We start from the raw sequence: 14,357 nt of genomic DNA, 5'->3' as shown, positions 1-14,357 counted from the left end.
TTAACCCTGCACAGCTTTGCAAGGCAAGGCCTGGCACTGTTATTCCCATCGTGAGGGCTTTAGGCAGTCTTTCAGGCTGAAATCCTCTCTGTGGTGGCTGGGCAGAGCGGAAATCCAGGGGCTGGATCAGATTGGCCTAATGCTACAGCAGCTTAAGCGGTCTGTTTTACCAGAGATTATGGTTTCACTTACACAGAGCGCCTGAAAAATGCCACGGTTTAGGAAGGATTATAGCTGAAAATTCCATGCTTTAAAAGAGAAATAAAGCAGGGGAGGGACTAGGAAACCCAACGTGCCCAGGGGCTGTGCAAACAGGATTAACCTCTGCCCACAGCACCTCTTGCTTCTGCCCACCCACATTTCCCACGTCCATCTTCTCCCCAGCGGCTCCCTACACCTGTCCTTTCCTGCACAGCACAGAGAGCAGCAAGGAGCCAGGACAATGCCCAGCACCAAGGACTCCCCAGTTTATTTTGGCAGATCTGTACACTCCTTGACGTCTGATGACAGTGGAGCCAAGAGAGAAATAGATTTGGGGTCCTCCACCTACTGACTGGGCACTGGCTTAAGGAAGACTCACTTGTAGGACTGTAGGGCAGTATCCAGCAGTAAAAAGCAGAGCCTGGAAGCTGATGTGCTGCTCACTCTGGTGACTCTAATTAACTGGGTAATAATCACCACAGAATCAAGCTTCTGTTTATCACATCCCTAAGAAAAGTTCCATGTCCAACAGAACTTCCAATTACAAAAGTGGAGGAGAAATGACAGTCCCCCCTGAGCATACCAGAGGCTTTCCTACATGATCTAAACCAAAAGGAACTGCACTCCTTTTGTCCAGAACTGATCCTTCCCAATCAACTGACCCATGACCATATGTCTTTACTGCAAAGGAGTCTCACAGCTCATGGATCTTTGCTGGCCATCCAGGTTAGAGGTACTTGGAAGAGAACACAGATGGAAAATTATCCTTTCGGCTAGGTAACAAACCTTTGGAAACAAATGCCTCAGGATAAACAACATTCACAGACAGAAACTGCCCAGCCCTTTATTGTTGAGGTGAGCACTGCAGCCTCACAATATTGTGCTTGGAGTCAGTTAAAGCCGGTTCTACTTTAATGAGGCCAGATTCATGGTCTAATTATACGTCACATTTGTACCTCTGTATAAATCAAAACCACCACAACTAACTTATCTGCCATCATAGCAGAGAGATAGCTTTTATTAATTGGCTTTGTTTACCTGAGGAAGATTGGTTTGCTAGGTGATTTGGACTACATGTGAGCATGTCATCCATGCTTCTCTTTCAGCTGTTTAAATACAGGACTCCAATACTGCTGACCCAACAACACCGGGCGTACTGGAGTACCACACTTCAGGTGCAGAGTTCTACAATTCCCAGACTTCTTACCTGGGAGCTCAGTTAAGAGCAGCTTCAAAGCTCTATCTATTGTGCAAATCTGCACATCAGAAATGGAGGTTTAATGCAAACACTAATTAAAATAAGACCTTATATAAGTTTCCCACATTTCCTCTCCTCCATTGTATCTGATCATCAGCCTATCTGTATGGGAACTACCAGAGACAGTACTGGGTGCACACCACTGTAAAAAAGATCAATTGATTATTTATCTATTTATTTACCTATTTAATGGCACTGTTCAGTTTTTCTTTTTAACCACTGCAAACTTCAGCAGCACCTCTTTTGTCAAAGCTTTTAAGGAGCTTGACTTGACGAGCTTTAGCCATTACACCTAGCATCCTCTTTAACAGGTGCTCATAACCATGCTGCTCTCCTGGGGAAGGTTACCTTGGGTTTGAAGAGACAAAGGGGTGTAATTCCCTGGGCCAAACTGTGTGAACATAGCATCGTCACGTGAGCAAGAGAAAGCAGCAGGAAAGGGAGCACAGAAGCTTCAGAGCATTCTTCTCCTTCCCAACCCCATGCTTCTTCCTGTCCTCCTTCTCCCGCATGCTCCCTCCCACACTTCCCTGCATCCCATCCCTCCCATCCGCCACTGCACTCCATTTTCTCGTACCCTGCTGCCCTGCAGAGGCATCACTGCAGTCAGAGCCTAGCCCCCGGGTGCATTTACTGCTGTTGTCTCAGCACTGGCTCCTCTGATCTACTCCTAACCTTTTTATTTTTTATTTTTGTTTTTAAATTAATTTCCCTGTAGATTTTAACCACTTCATTTTCATTTACCCATTTTGTTCTTCCTCTCCTCCCTTCCCACCCTCCTCTTCCTCCCCCTGTTCCCTTTGTCTGTCTGTGTCCATCCCTTACCCTACCACAGAAAACCTCTCCTCTCCCCTCAGTATAAAGCAAGAGCCTCATGGAGCCTCTCTCACCCCTTTCACCCCCACCACGCCGGTCGGCTCTGGGCAGGCTGAACTTCAGCCCTTCCACATGACCCTTTCAGACGATGCGTCCACGCCTTGCTACAGTGCCTTCCTTCATCATGGTGCCCACTTTGGGCAGTCCAGCAGCCAGCCTCTGATAGCAGGTAACCGGCCTTGGCCACAAACACAGTGGGGATGCTGCAGGAAAGGGGGTCAGTTTCACCTGATGGGGAGACCAGTGAATGCTGCAAGCTCTTTGAGTGCAAGTGGGAAGCAGAGCAACGGTGTTCCAGTTCTGCGTATGCAGCATGCGTTCCCAGCTCCATGGAGAATCAAAGGGAGACTTCACGCCATTCCTTCATTTTTGTAGAATAAAATGGGGGAAAAAAAAGCTGTAACTACACAGAAGTGACCGGGTGACCCACTTGGATGGGCCTGGGGCTTAGTAAGGAAATATGTGTACAGCAAAATCCTTCATTGTCTCCATAACCATAACTCCCCTGTGTACAGCGGGCCCAGCAAAGGTTCTGTGTGCTAGCCTAAGGCAGATGGTTGCAGCTTGAGTAAGTTAGCCACCCCTGGGACTGCTAGCATGGTTATTCAGCATGGCTTGTGAAAGCTACCAAGTGAGACCAGTATGCAGTCAGTAGGTGAGCAGTGCCCCCACTACACTGTGAGCTGCACTGAAACAGCTGCTTCCATGGCACCTCCGTGTGATAGGCCAGGCAGTCAAGATAAAAGGCATGGTCTGAATGTCATGACCAGGAAGAGTGGGTTAGAAACTCTGAAGTCTTATAGCCAAGCGCATACATACTTGTGGTGGCCTTCAAGGGAAGGACAGAAGGAGGCGGCAGAAATGGAGCACTTAGGTACAGCAGGCTGGAGGGGAGGAAGGAGAGTAGAGTTTAAGGTAGGTATCAAGGGAAGCTCCTGTGTGGGTGACTGAAGCATCACTGCTGCAGAAGCTCAGGGGTAGCTTGGATGAAATAGAGGCAATCTTTTTAGGTGATGACTGAGAGTGCTGTCACTCCACTGTCAAAGAATGTAAATCAGGCAAGTTCTTCAGAGTGCAGACCACAGTTCCTAGTGCTCAAGAAACATATCTTACCTCTACCTCTTTCATGTTCCTATAGTTTTTTTTCTCTTTTGACTTAACATCCTGCCTTTGTCTTCTCAGATATTTGTGTTTCCAAACCTCCCTGTAGGACAGTAGCAAGCAACTACAGAAAAGAATTTTGCATTCATAACCTTGTCCAAATCTTACTGCAGCCAATAAGAGCCCCCTAAGCTCCAGGTATTCCTTTAAGCCAGGGCTTCTACTGACAGATTTTCTCCAACAATGTGCTTCAGTGGGGATAGTGTCATATATGACCACCCCCTAAGCTGGAAGGCACTGTGTTTCAGGAGAGGAACTTGCCTTAGGATCTTTACAGAGAATTAGACTTGGAAGAAAGTGTTCAAAAGCTCAAAGAAAGGCAGGGTGATGAAGATGAGGTTCTCACTCAGAAGGCTCCAGGAGAAAGGAGGGTGACTAGAACTGGAAGCATGCTATAAGCAGGACAAATGCTAGTTTTGCCATAACCTTCCAGTACAATAATTTAATTATCTTGTTTACTTGGTGGTAATGAGAAGAGGTAATGGAAGGGGGTTGCTTCTATGTAGTAGTACTTAAGAGTTCCTCTGCAGGATTCTTATTCATCTTAGTGATACTGTGCTTGTTTGTTACCTTCAAGATTGGGATTTTGACAGATGATTACTTCCAAGCAAATCTTCCACATTGAATTTTGAATATCAGCCTCTGTGAGCTCACATCTGAATAAAAACATAGGGGCGTATGCGTGCAGATCGGGTAGCAGAGTGAGTGTGTATGTATTCTCACACGAATGGAGGTGTCAAAATGAATTAATTATGCCTGTTACTATATAACGCTCTCTCTAACTTTTCAGTGACACTGTTTTCTCACTCATCATCTACATCTCTGAGTAGCGAATAAAGAAAACCAAAAATACATGAATTTGAAGCATAAATATTTTCTTCCCTTAAAAGAACGTGAGAAAAAAAGAACTAGGTCTAGTTGATATCAGTCATACTGCCTAACGTGCAACTACAAATCACTAAAGCAATAGTGGTGATAAAAGAGTAGAAGAGTGTAGAATATAAATCCTCAAAGCATTACATATATTTATTTCTATCAGTACTGGGGAGTGGCTGGAAAATGGCTCGATCTCTGCCTAGCAGTTCTGTGGCCATTTTTTCAGACAAAGTGAGCTAGGAATGTCAGCTGTGGCTCAGGAATCTCTTCAGGGAGAAAGAACTTGCTTTTCGTTTTTCTTGAGCAAATCACCTCAGCAATCTTTAGTCAAGATCTACAAAAGCAACGACACTGCTTTAGCCCACCTAATTCTAGAGAAATTTCCTCCCCCAGGGGTAATTCTCCACGTTGATTTTGTTTTCACTCTGCCATGTAACTGTTACTTATTTCTGACACCTCTGACAACATCCATGCTTGTTCTAGGGCTTGCTTATCAGTTACTGTTCTACCCTAGTCAAGCTAAAGCAATTCTTATTCTTCCAATCACACATCCCAGCACAGTTCCAGTGAATCCAGTGGTCAGTGGAACATCCTTAAACTGTCACTTCCAAAGGTATGTCAAACTCCAGCTCTCTAAGAATAGGCAGTATAGGCATCACTTCAGAAAGGAGCAACAAATGGCACAAACTTCTTGGTGAGCTACAGCTCACCTAGGGAAGATGAGAGACTTTGGATGGCTGGAGCAGGCTGAGATCTCAGTAGGCAGCACTGGAGGTTGAGCTGTAAATCTCCCAGCAGCTGCAGAGGAAAGATTATCTTAATTTATTTACCCTTTTTTTTTTTTTTTTTCGGTTTTGGCTTGAAACTCCCAGCAGCTTCTGAGATGATTTCAGTTCATTTAAATGCAATAAGCACTAACAGCAAAATGCCCTTCTGGCTGGCCCATTTTCAGGCTAACCAGTCCAAATGAGGAAATGCCTCTGGCATCAACCAAGAAGCCTCCAGCTGTACTTCCTAAGAGATGAAAAATAAACTACCATCATCCACTTGGCCCATACCTCTTTCTAACATCTTTGGTGGAGAGAAGATACCAAGACTTGGAGAACTACTAACAAAAACCTGTATCTGTGATAAAAATGAAGTGACATTCAAATTAATTTGCACAATTCTGTTATTATATATTACACCAGCACCTGGAAGTTGTCCAGCAACTATTGATCTCACGATAAGCACTGTGCAAATGTACTGGGAATGTGCCCTTGCACCAAAGAGTTTGCAGCATAAAAAGAAGCACAGAGAGGTGAAGTGACTTGCCTAAAAGTGCCAGCAGGTGAACAGCAGAAGTGGGAACAGAGACAGGAGCAGAAAACTCTTGGATCACTTTCTAGTGCCTTACACATCGATCATGCCCTTAGGCAACATCACCACATTTTTGGAACTGCATCGACTGCTTATAGAAGGGACCCCAGCTACTCTGGCAATTAATGTGCTGCCATTCTCTGTGCAGCTTAGGGCCATTTTGATCTACTTAAAATAGATCCAACATTTCCAAAGGGCTAAAAAAATTGACAGTGAAAATAAATTCTTTTGAGCCTCACAGTGCTAAGTTTTAACATTCATCCTTATAGCCTGAGATCAAAAGTGCCACAATCTTCCCCCAAAACTTTCAGTGGAAGGTCAGTACATATGTGCTGCAGGCCGCACAGCACTTGCCCATCAAACTGCTAGTCAAATGATGGTGGGACAAAGGTGATATCAAATCAATACTGAATGACCCTATCCCTACTGATCGCCTGTTCCAATTCTTTCCTTTTTCAGGTCGTGATATGGCAAGCACCACCTTGCCTGGCTACCCACCCCATGTTCCCCCAACTGGACAAGGCAGCTACCCAACCTCAACTCTGGCAGGAATGGTTCCTGGTAAGTCCAGAATTCAATAATGGTGCACACGTGTTTGAACAGCATACCAGCAGTGTAACAGCTTTCACAGTTGGCTTTGTTATTGCTTTGCTGCCATTGACGTCTATTCTTTTCACAAATAATATGTCAGGTGCCTAAAACCAAAGTAGCTCATCACCCATTCTGCAGTGTATGTCTTTCCCCTGGTAACTGATTCACTGCTGCTATGGGCAACTAGCTATCTATAACCTGTGCCAATTAATTGGTAATTAATTAACCTTAGTATTCATTAACTAATGCAATTATTTTTCAATGATCCGTGCAGATTATTATGTACTCCTCGTGGCTCAGGATATTCAGCTGGTCACTAACTTAGGGTAACAACTTACGTCTGTCTAAAGACAGGGCTTCAAACTGCAAACCGTCAATGGTAATTTAACACCTGCAGGTTTTGGAGACCTGGTGTCCACAGCCTAAACTAGCTAAGAGCTCAACAATGATTAACAGCATTTCAGGAGAAACTATTCACTTTCAACAGCCAGCAACTTACCCACTTCCTGTTTATAAGACAGTGCCTCCAGCTCAAGAGCTCTGTCTACCTAATCCTACACTGCAAGGCAAACTGTTCTTTTCCCACCCAAAGCCTTGGAAGAAGCACATTCGTTTGGCAAATGTCTTGAGTAATGCTGCCCAGGGTATGGGGAGCTCAGGGGATCATTTACCCTTGAAAAATTGAGAAGGTTATTCCCACAGTCTTTACTCTCCAGTTCTCAGATGACAGCTAGCCCAAGTAGATAAATGAAGAGGCAGGATTTTCATTTCTCAGCCACAGTAGCTCAGGACTCAAGACTTCATCTGCACTGCTTTCTGCTTATGGGAGCTGCAATAGCTAATGAGCAGGTAGAGCCTGTTCTGCAACCTCTGCTATCAGAGGAATGACTCAGACAGCAACTGTGAAGTGTAGTGGCAGAAAGCTAAGGGAAAGCTTTTAGATCACTGCAAAATGATTTCCAGGGTTTGTGAGTCTATTTAACCCTCATCCAAACCTTGAAACAGCCAGCTAAACAAGCTCACGCTGCACAGCACAGTTAATCAGTGAAAATATCACCAATAGGGAATGTTTGTAGGTCAGCCTTAACACCTTTAAATGACAAATCACTGTTTATATACCACAAAGTACTAGCTAATGCCTATGGTCACATTCTGCAGCTAGCAAGATGCCTATTGCATATGATCCTAAGACATATAAAAAGCTCTTGCACTATGCTGAGACCTTCAGATCAGGTAAAATGGATACCCTCCTTAAACCCCCTTCAGTCCCTCAGTATAGATGGCTGCTGAATTTTTGGGGTGCTGCAGAGCTTGCAAAACTCAGGGCATCACCTACGCTGAGTTTTTCTGAGAGAAGGTTTCAACTTGGCTCCAGAATCAGAGGAGCACTACGATGATATAAATCAATTTTAAAAAGCACTCCGTAACAGTAATCAAATTCAGTTAACAACATACATGTCAGTTATAGTTCGTAGGTCACGCAATACAGAAATGATTGGTAGCACTAAAATAGATGACTCTTTGAATACTTATTTCTAAACCACAGGCAGGGTTCTTCTCAACTTTGAACACACAGGACCTCATGTTCAGTGTCTGCTATGTAATTTTAACACCCTCAATACAAGGGTGATACTGACACCTAAACTGGGACAATGATTTTAAGACTGCTAATCACAGGAATAATTTATCCAAGAACAGGAGATCTGATGCAGAGGCTACTTACTGTAAGATAAGAGCGTCTCTAAAAACACACAGCTACTGAAATTAAAAAGAAAAAAAGAAAAAAAAAAACCCAACCCTGAAAAACTGCTAGGAATAGAATGATGAAGAAGAAAGTTGAGTTATAATCCAAAGAGATTATTCAAGTCTAACAGACATCTTTACATTAGAACTGATGCCCAGATTCAGTCATGGAAAGTCTTCCTGACGCCTGCTCAGGCATCCTGCATTAGTTACTGCATCTTTCTACATAGTGCCGAGTCCTGGCTGTGCTGGTCAGGCCCCGCTGGTCAGCTCCAGCCTGGCAGCCTTTCTGTTCCTGTCTTCTTATGTGATGGAAGCCAACAAGCTGGAGATAAAGAGGCTTCCTGGGTAGGAACACAAGATCAGCTTTAATAGGTCACACCGCAGGTCTCTTCAGCCACTGCTCTCTGTCAGAGGCCAAAAGTGAATCCTGGGAAGAGTGCAAGAGTAAAGCAAGCCAGTATCAGCACTTTTGTGAAAGACCTCTCTGCCTGCAACAAGTAGCAGCTCAGAGACTTTCTAAGGCAGTTGGTAGCTTCCTGTTTAATATTAAACACTGGACAGAATTCCCCTCCACAATTTTAAGCAGTGCCACTTGAACCAATATAAGCCTTTAATATCTGTAGCAGCCTATGGCAAAAAGTTCTGTAGCTTAACTGAGTGTTGTGTGAGAACTACCTCCCTTATTTGTTCTGAACGTGCCACCTGCTAGGCTCACTTCATGCCTCATAGTTTCTGTATTAGAAGACTGAACGTACCAAGATTTAAATACAGATACCAAGAAATACTGGTAGAGAAGGTTCCCAGAGTGCAAACTACACCGAATATGGGCCTCAAGAGATCGATCCTCTGTGCTTGCTGCTAAGAGTCCACGCCAAAAAGGGAAAACAAAGCAGCACATCACCACTGGATTGCTACATCCCCCTGAGGCCAAAAAGACCAAGAGCCAGTGCATCAGGTATATCAGAAATAGGAAGCAAGGGATTACTGACAGGTAAACAAACATCACTGTCCAATATAAGCAAACATGAGAAAGAGGCTCTATTTTCCCTAAATAAAGGCTCTAAGCTAAAAGCAGAACTTGACCAGAAAGCAGAATTTCCAACTCATGCAAAATTCTGATTTTTTGACATTTGTTTTCATCTTGCATTGGGATGAGGAGTCAGAATCTTGAAATAGTTCAATTTGCAAACATCAGGATGAAACATTTCAATAATGACAACATGTTCTAGATGTCAGGACATATTAAAATAATAGAAGAGTTGAAAGGAAATTAAATGAGATGAGAAAGGCAAAATGAAGCAAAACAAGGAAGCTGAAACATCATACTTTGTTTCAATTTGCAATCATTTCAGAACTTTTCCTTCCAAAACTGCAGTGAGCTGACAAGCACATGCAAAACATTTCCATTTCGGTGAGACAGCATTTTCCAGCAGAAAGCTGTTTCTGAGAAGATTGACCAGTGCCAACCATAGCTTTTCTGTTCTGCCCATGACAACCCTTTACTGGAGTTCTCCCCCACGTAGTCTAGAGAAAAGCTTGTCTCTAGTGACTGTACATCCATGCAACATGGTCAGTCATGCCAGCCAGTATCTTGGAAGTCTATGTGCACAATGCAGTAAGATACACGTCCTGCATTTGCAGTTGCCTGTAATCTGGGGTGATGGGATGGACATAGATGGAAACGAGCAGCCCCTGCATGCACACCTGAAAAAGCAGGAGTTAATCACTCAGAGAAGGATGAAATTTGTGCATCTGAGAAGTGCTTCCTGCAAAGGTAACAGAGCACTTTGATCTCTGGCTCACTTCTTCCGCTTTCCCAGAAAGTCCATCAAGTTTCTGCAGATAGTTTTGGTGAAGTGAGCATTCTCTGAAAGGAACTGCAGTTTACATAGAGCACAGAGCCTGCAGAGGGCTGGTGATGGCAACGGCAGGGAGTCGTTAAACAGAATCCAATGTTGATGAGGAAATTACACTTGTTTCATTAGTGATCCGGGAAGGCGATAGCTCAGTTCCTCTTGGTCACAGTTGAGCTCAAAAGCTCATTATCCTGCTGCATGCATGCTTTCACTCCTCGTCAATAAACACTGTTTCCAGTGGCTGCCCTCTCTCCTCCCTGGCTCTCCATAGCTGGGGCTCTTTCTCCTCTACTTAACCCATGCTTTAGGAATGCTATAAACAGTTTAGGGTGACAACTAGAAAGAAGGTGAGACAGAAGCCTTGAAACATCAGAACTTCTCTACATCAAGAAGTTAACTCTATGTGAGGCATTTCAAAGCAGTAATTCTCATTTGCATTGGTTTTTTTCTTCCTTGGGGGTCAAATTCATCCAACTATACCCACAGATGATTAGCTGTAGAGGTAAACCTGGACTATCTGCTGTTTTTTGCCTGTGTCCTACCCCACGTCATCTTAGGCACCATAATAGGCTTCACCTATTCCTTCCCAGACACCTCTTGTGATTTCCAATGTAGAATGTTTCTAGATACGAAAATACGCTGAGTTATTGTCACTAAAACAATGTTTATTAGGGTCTGTCATATTAAATATATTTTTATGCTGAAACTAAAAACTACTGTAAAGGAGTTTTGGATGGTAAATGGTTTTGAAACATACACTGCTTTGGTTATTCTGAGCATCTTTAAAGGACCCAGTGGGACAGATCCTTCTCAAGTTTAAATCACTGCAAATACACCAGCTTCAACAGGCTTCACTTCTACCACTTGAGAATACACATTTTTTGCTTTAACTCTCCTTTGAGGGGAGATTTGCAGAGATTACAGTATAATTAATTGACATTTCTTCAGTAATTGCAACACAAGCATCCAACACAGCAGCACAAGATGTGCTGCCTCCTTTTCCTCCTCCATGGCACCTAGCAGGGACCCCAGCTGCTCTCCCAACACTTCTTTGTTCTCCACACGCCCTTTGGAGCAGACCAGAAGCTATGTCACGCTGTTCACTCATTGCCTTTTGAGCACATAATGCTTTTCAGATGTCACCCATCGCCTATTGGTACTGCATCAAATTGAGTCACATAATGACTATTTTTCTTAACAGAGTCATAGTTTTTTTTTGTTTCTTTTTTTTTTAAGTTTTGGGAGATTTATTTAATTTGAATGCAATACCGTACCTACCAGTTCCCAAATATAATTCCCCTAGCCCTGGGCAGACATCTATAATACAAAGAGATCCAGCTCCTTATGGACAATAAAACATTTAAGAAGAATGCAACACTCAAATCCCTGTTCAGAGTCTTATTAGATCACAAAGTTCACAAGTTTTGTGGTTTGTGCCTCTTTCGCCAAATGTGAAGGAGGGATCCATTGCTCAGCTTGTCTTCCACATTCAAGATAGCACCTAATGTAATGACCATCGGATGTTTCTTTTCTGGAACTGGAATACAGAAATTTTTCTCTGTAACTCACTGATTAATCATAAACGTGAGTCTCTGAATCACTTTCATGACTAACATCGTCAAAGAGTAAGAAAGAATGGGAAACATATGAATCACTCTTTTTGTTTTACATTTAATCCTATCCTACTCTCAGAACAGCTCCAATAACAAGCTCAAAAAATATGCTTCTGCACCAATACATTGTCACCCTTCAGTGCCCCAAAGACAAAACTTAACTGTGCATACTGACAGCAACAGCACTGCTGGTTCTGAGGAGTTTATTGAGAGTGTTGTACCTTAAAGCTCCCGTGCCACTTCTTGTCACCGACACTATTTAAAAGAAAGTTGATAGATGTAGAAAAAGCTTGCATGTGCAATCATACTGCAGCCTGAGAATCAGAAATCAGAAGGCAAAGCCAGTTTGTTTAATATTTGTATTTTTAAATATATCGTTTTAAACTAATTTATTCATTATGAGGTCAATCTCTTGATTTTTAATTGTACAGATAAGCAACACTGCACACAGAGTGCACAAAACCTATGGTGACCTGAAGGGCAGGGTCCCAGCTGGGCAAGGAAGCTACATACACTAGTTTTCCTGATGGCATACGGACTCACCACAAACACTGGCTCAATGACACAGTACAGATAGATCTTCATCCTTAACTGTATTTCACACCTTCCTTGATTTCTTGCAGGGAGCGAGTTCTCAGGGAACCCCTACAGCCACCCTCAGTACACAACCTACAACGAGGCCTGGCGGTTCAGCAACCCTGCATTACTAAGTGAGTACCACTTTCCCACCGCACCCCCAGCTTCGCGCTCCTTCTGTTTGTCTCTTTGTTTTCTTTTCTCTGTTTGTTTGTTTCTGAAAAGGGTTCTCAAATATTTGGCCAGATGAAGGGTCTTTTTGCTCACTCTCTAGTCCAGTGTCTGGATGGGAATATAGATCTCATGCATCAGCTATAATCCTCTTCATGAAAGAGCTGAAGCCAGTTCTTTCATGAGATCACTTAGAATTCCAGCTCAATTCTGTCTTTTTGGGCTGCATCCGCAGTTTAATCCAGATCAGATGCTAAATTCAAGTTCCACTATTGTCTCCAGCCACAATTAGCATCCATCCAAGGTCCAATCAAAAACCCAGATAAGCTTTTACTCCTCTCCCAACCTAATCTTTGCTGAAGACCTGGAAATCCAGTAGGAGTTCTTATAAGATCAGGTGGAACACTGTTTAGAATGTGAGACAGCCTTCAGCACTGCATCTATAATTGTCAGTTGAGCTTTCTTGTGGGAATATATCCATCTGTAGTAACTCCACTATGACCAGAAAAAGTCAGTTTTTTTTTTTTTCAGAAGGGAAAAAATTATTGTAATACCCTATCTTCTAACACAACAACTCTTTGCAAGAAAACAGGAAGATATTTATTATATGTAAAATAAATCAGCTGTGATTATTAACTACATATTTACAGGGTTTAACAACTGGATAATAGATGCACATTTTATTCCAGTGTTGTTAAACCTCAGTAAATGCAATCTTAATAATCAATCACTATTTAACAAACATTCAATAACTAGAGAGCTTTCATTCCCACATGTGACTAAAATCCCAAGTATAAAACAAAGTAATTTTGTTCCCTTTCCCCTCCTGCTTTTAAAACCAGCCCACCATACCTTAGCAGACACACTCAGCACATGCTGAGAAGCTCCCTGGTGCCCTTAACCAAGCACGGGGTAGGGTATTTCTGTTCAGTGCTTGATGCTTCCCTCTCAGCTCCTCAGTGATGGTTAGAAGGACCAAGAATAGCTTCCCACAGAGGGCCTTTACACCCAGGGGCCTTGGTAACTTCTCTTTGAAGCATGGCCTTGGAAAGCCTCCACTGACTGCCTCCCACTGGCCCCTGCCACAGCCAAGACCACAAGGTTCTTTCTTTTGCTCCCTTTCCTTTTCCTTGTTTCTTTTGGTTTTAGTTCTCCTTCGTTTCTTTTCTTTGTTTGCCTTTTAATTTTTTATTTTATTTTATTTTATTTACTGTTTGTCCTTTCAACCAGTCCATTCTTCTCCTGTGTTAACTTTCAGGTTCCCCTTATTATTATAGTGCCACATCCCGGGGCTCCGCACCTCCCACTGCTGCCGCTGCCTATGACCGCCACTAGCTACCATGGAAACCACATGAAACTGCAGGGTGACAGCTTAGGCCTCCATATTGTACCTGTCTGACCCATCCCTCTGCCCCTGGGAAGGTGAAGAGAGCCTCGCCGTGCCTCCCCGCAGCACACCTCCCTCTCCACCGCTCACCACGCCAGACTGAGAACCCCGTTTTCCCTGCATCCCCCTGCACCCTGAGGCACCTCAGGAGCCCTCCACAGCACCTCGGCACAGCTCAACCTCCTGCGCTCCCAAGACTGGAGGGGAACTGGCAGCCATTGCCTTGCGGGACCCCATTCTCCTGGGAGCGGTACGGGCTGGGGGAAGTAGGGAGACAGCTGCTCACAAAACACTGATCCCCAAAGACATGCTCCTCTGTGGTGAACTCTTCAGAATGCATACCCTGTGACCATCGCCCTGTTTCCCAGGACAGAAGGAACAGCCTGGGTAGACCAGAGATGGTGGCACTAAGCCCTGCCCATCTGGCAAACAAGAGAAGGACCAAGTGACTTTCTGTAACTCCCCACGCACCTCATCCCACCCCCGGGCATGGCTCCTGGTGCTGGCTGCGCGGTGCCCTCGAGGCCAGAGCTGGGCTGAACCTCACACGCACCCACAACTTCTGTGACACACAATCAGCTCAGACAGGAGGATGGAGCAACAATTACAAACCGACCGACGAAATGAAGAAATATATAAATAGATATATAAATATAACTGTGTTTTTATGCTTTGTCATGAAGGTC

General features: G+C 43.8%; 1 protein-coding gene across 4 annotated transcripts in view; it reads left to right on the top strand.

The window, feature by feature from the left end:
* The window catches only part of PAX2 (paired box 2), a 91,624-nt gene extending 77,775 nt beyond the window's left edge, over positions 1-13,849 (top strand). For 2 of the 4 annotated variants that reach the window (XM_065746287.1, XM_065746286.1), the window contains exons 10-13: positions 2,295-2,504; positions 6,191-6,292; positions 12,161-12,247; positions 13,562-13,849. In XM_065746287.1, coding sequence (XP_065602359.1) covers positions 2,295-2,504; positions 6,191-6,292; positions 12,161-12,247; positions 13,562-13,683 — 521 coding nt within the window. In that variant the 3' untranslated portion in view covers positions 13,684-13,849. Of the gene's footprint in view, positions 1-2,294; positions 2,505-6,190; positions 6,293-12,160; positions 12,248-13,542 lie in introns of all 4 variants that reach the window. The other 2 variants (XM_065746289.1, XM_065746288.1) reach the window with 1 other exon arrangement.
* The last annotated feature ends 508 nt before the right edge of the window (positions 13,850-14,357 follow it).

The sequence above is a fragment of the Cyrtonyx montezumae genome, unplaced genomic scaffold (genome assembly GCF_038088225.1).
Source record: "Cyrtonyx montezumae isolate F1298 unplaced genomic scaffold, pur_monq_1.0 scaffold_4, whole genome shotgun sequence".
Classification (NCBI taxonomy): domain Eukaryota; kingdom Metazoa; phylum Chordata; class Aves; order Galliformes; family Odontophoridae; genus Cyrtonyx; species Cyrtonyx montezumae.
Note: the sequence above shows the minus strand (reverse complement) of the source record. Positions and strands in the feature narration are given on the sequence as shown.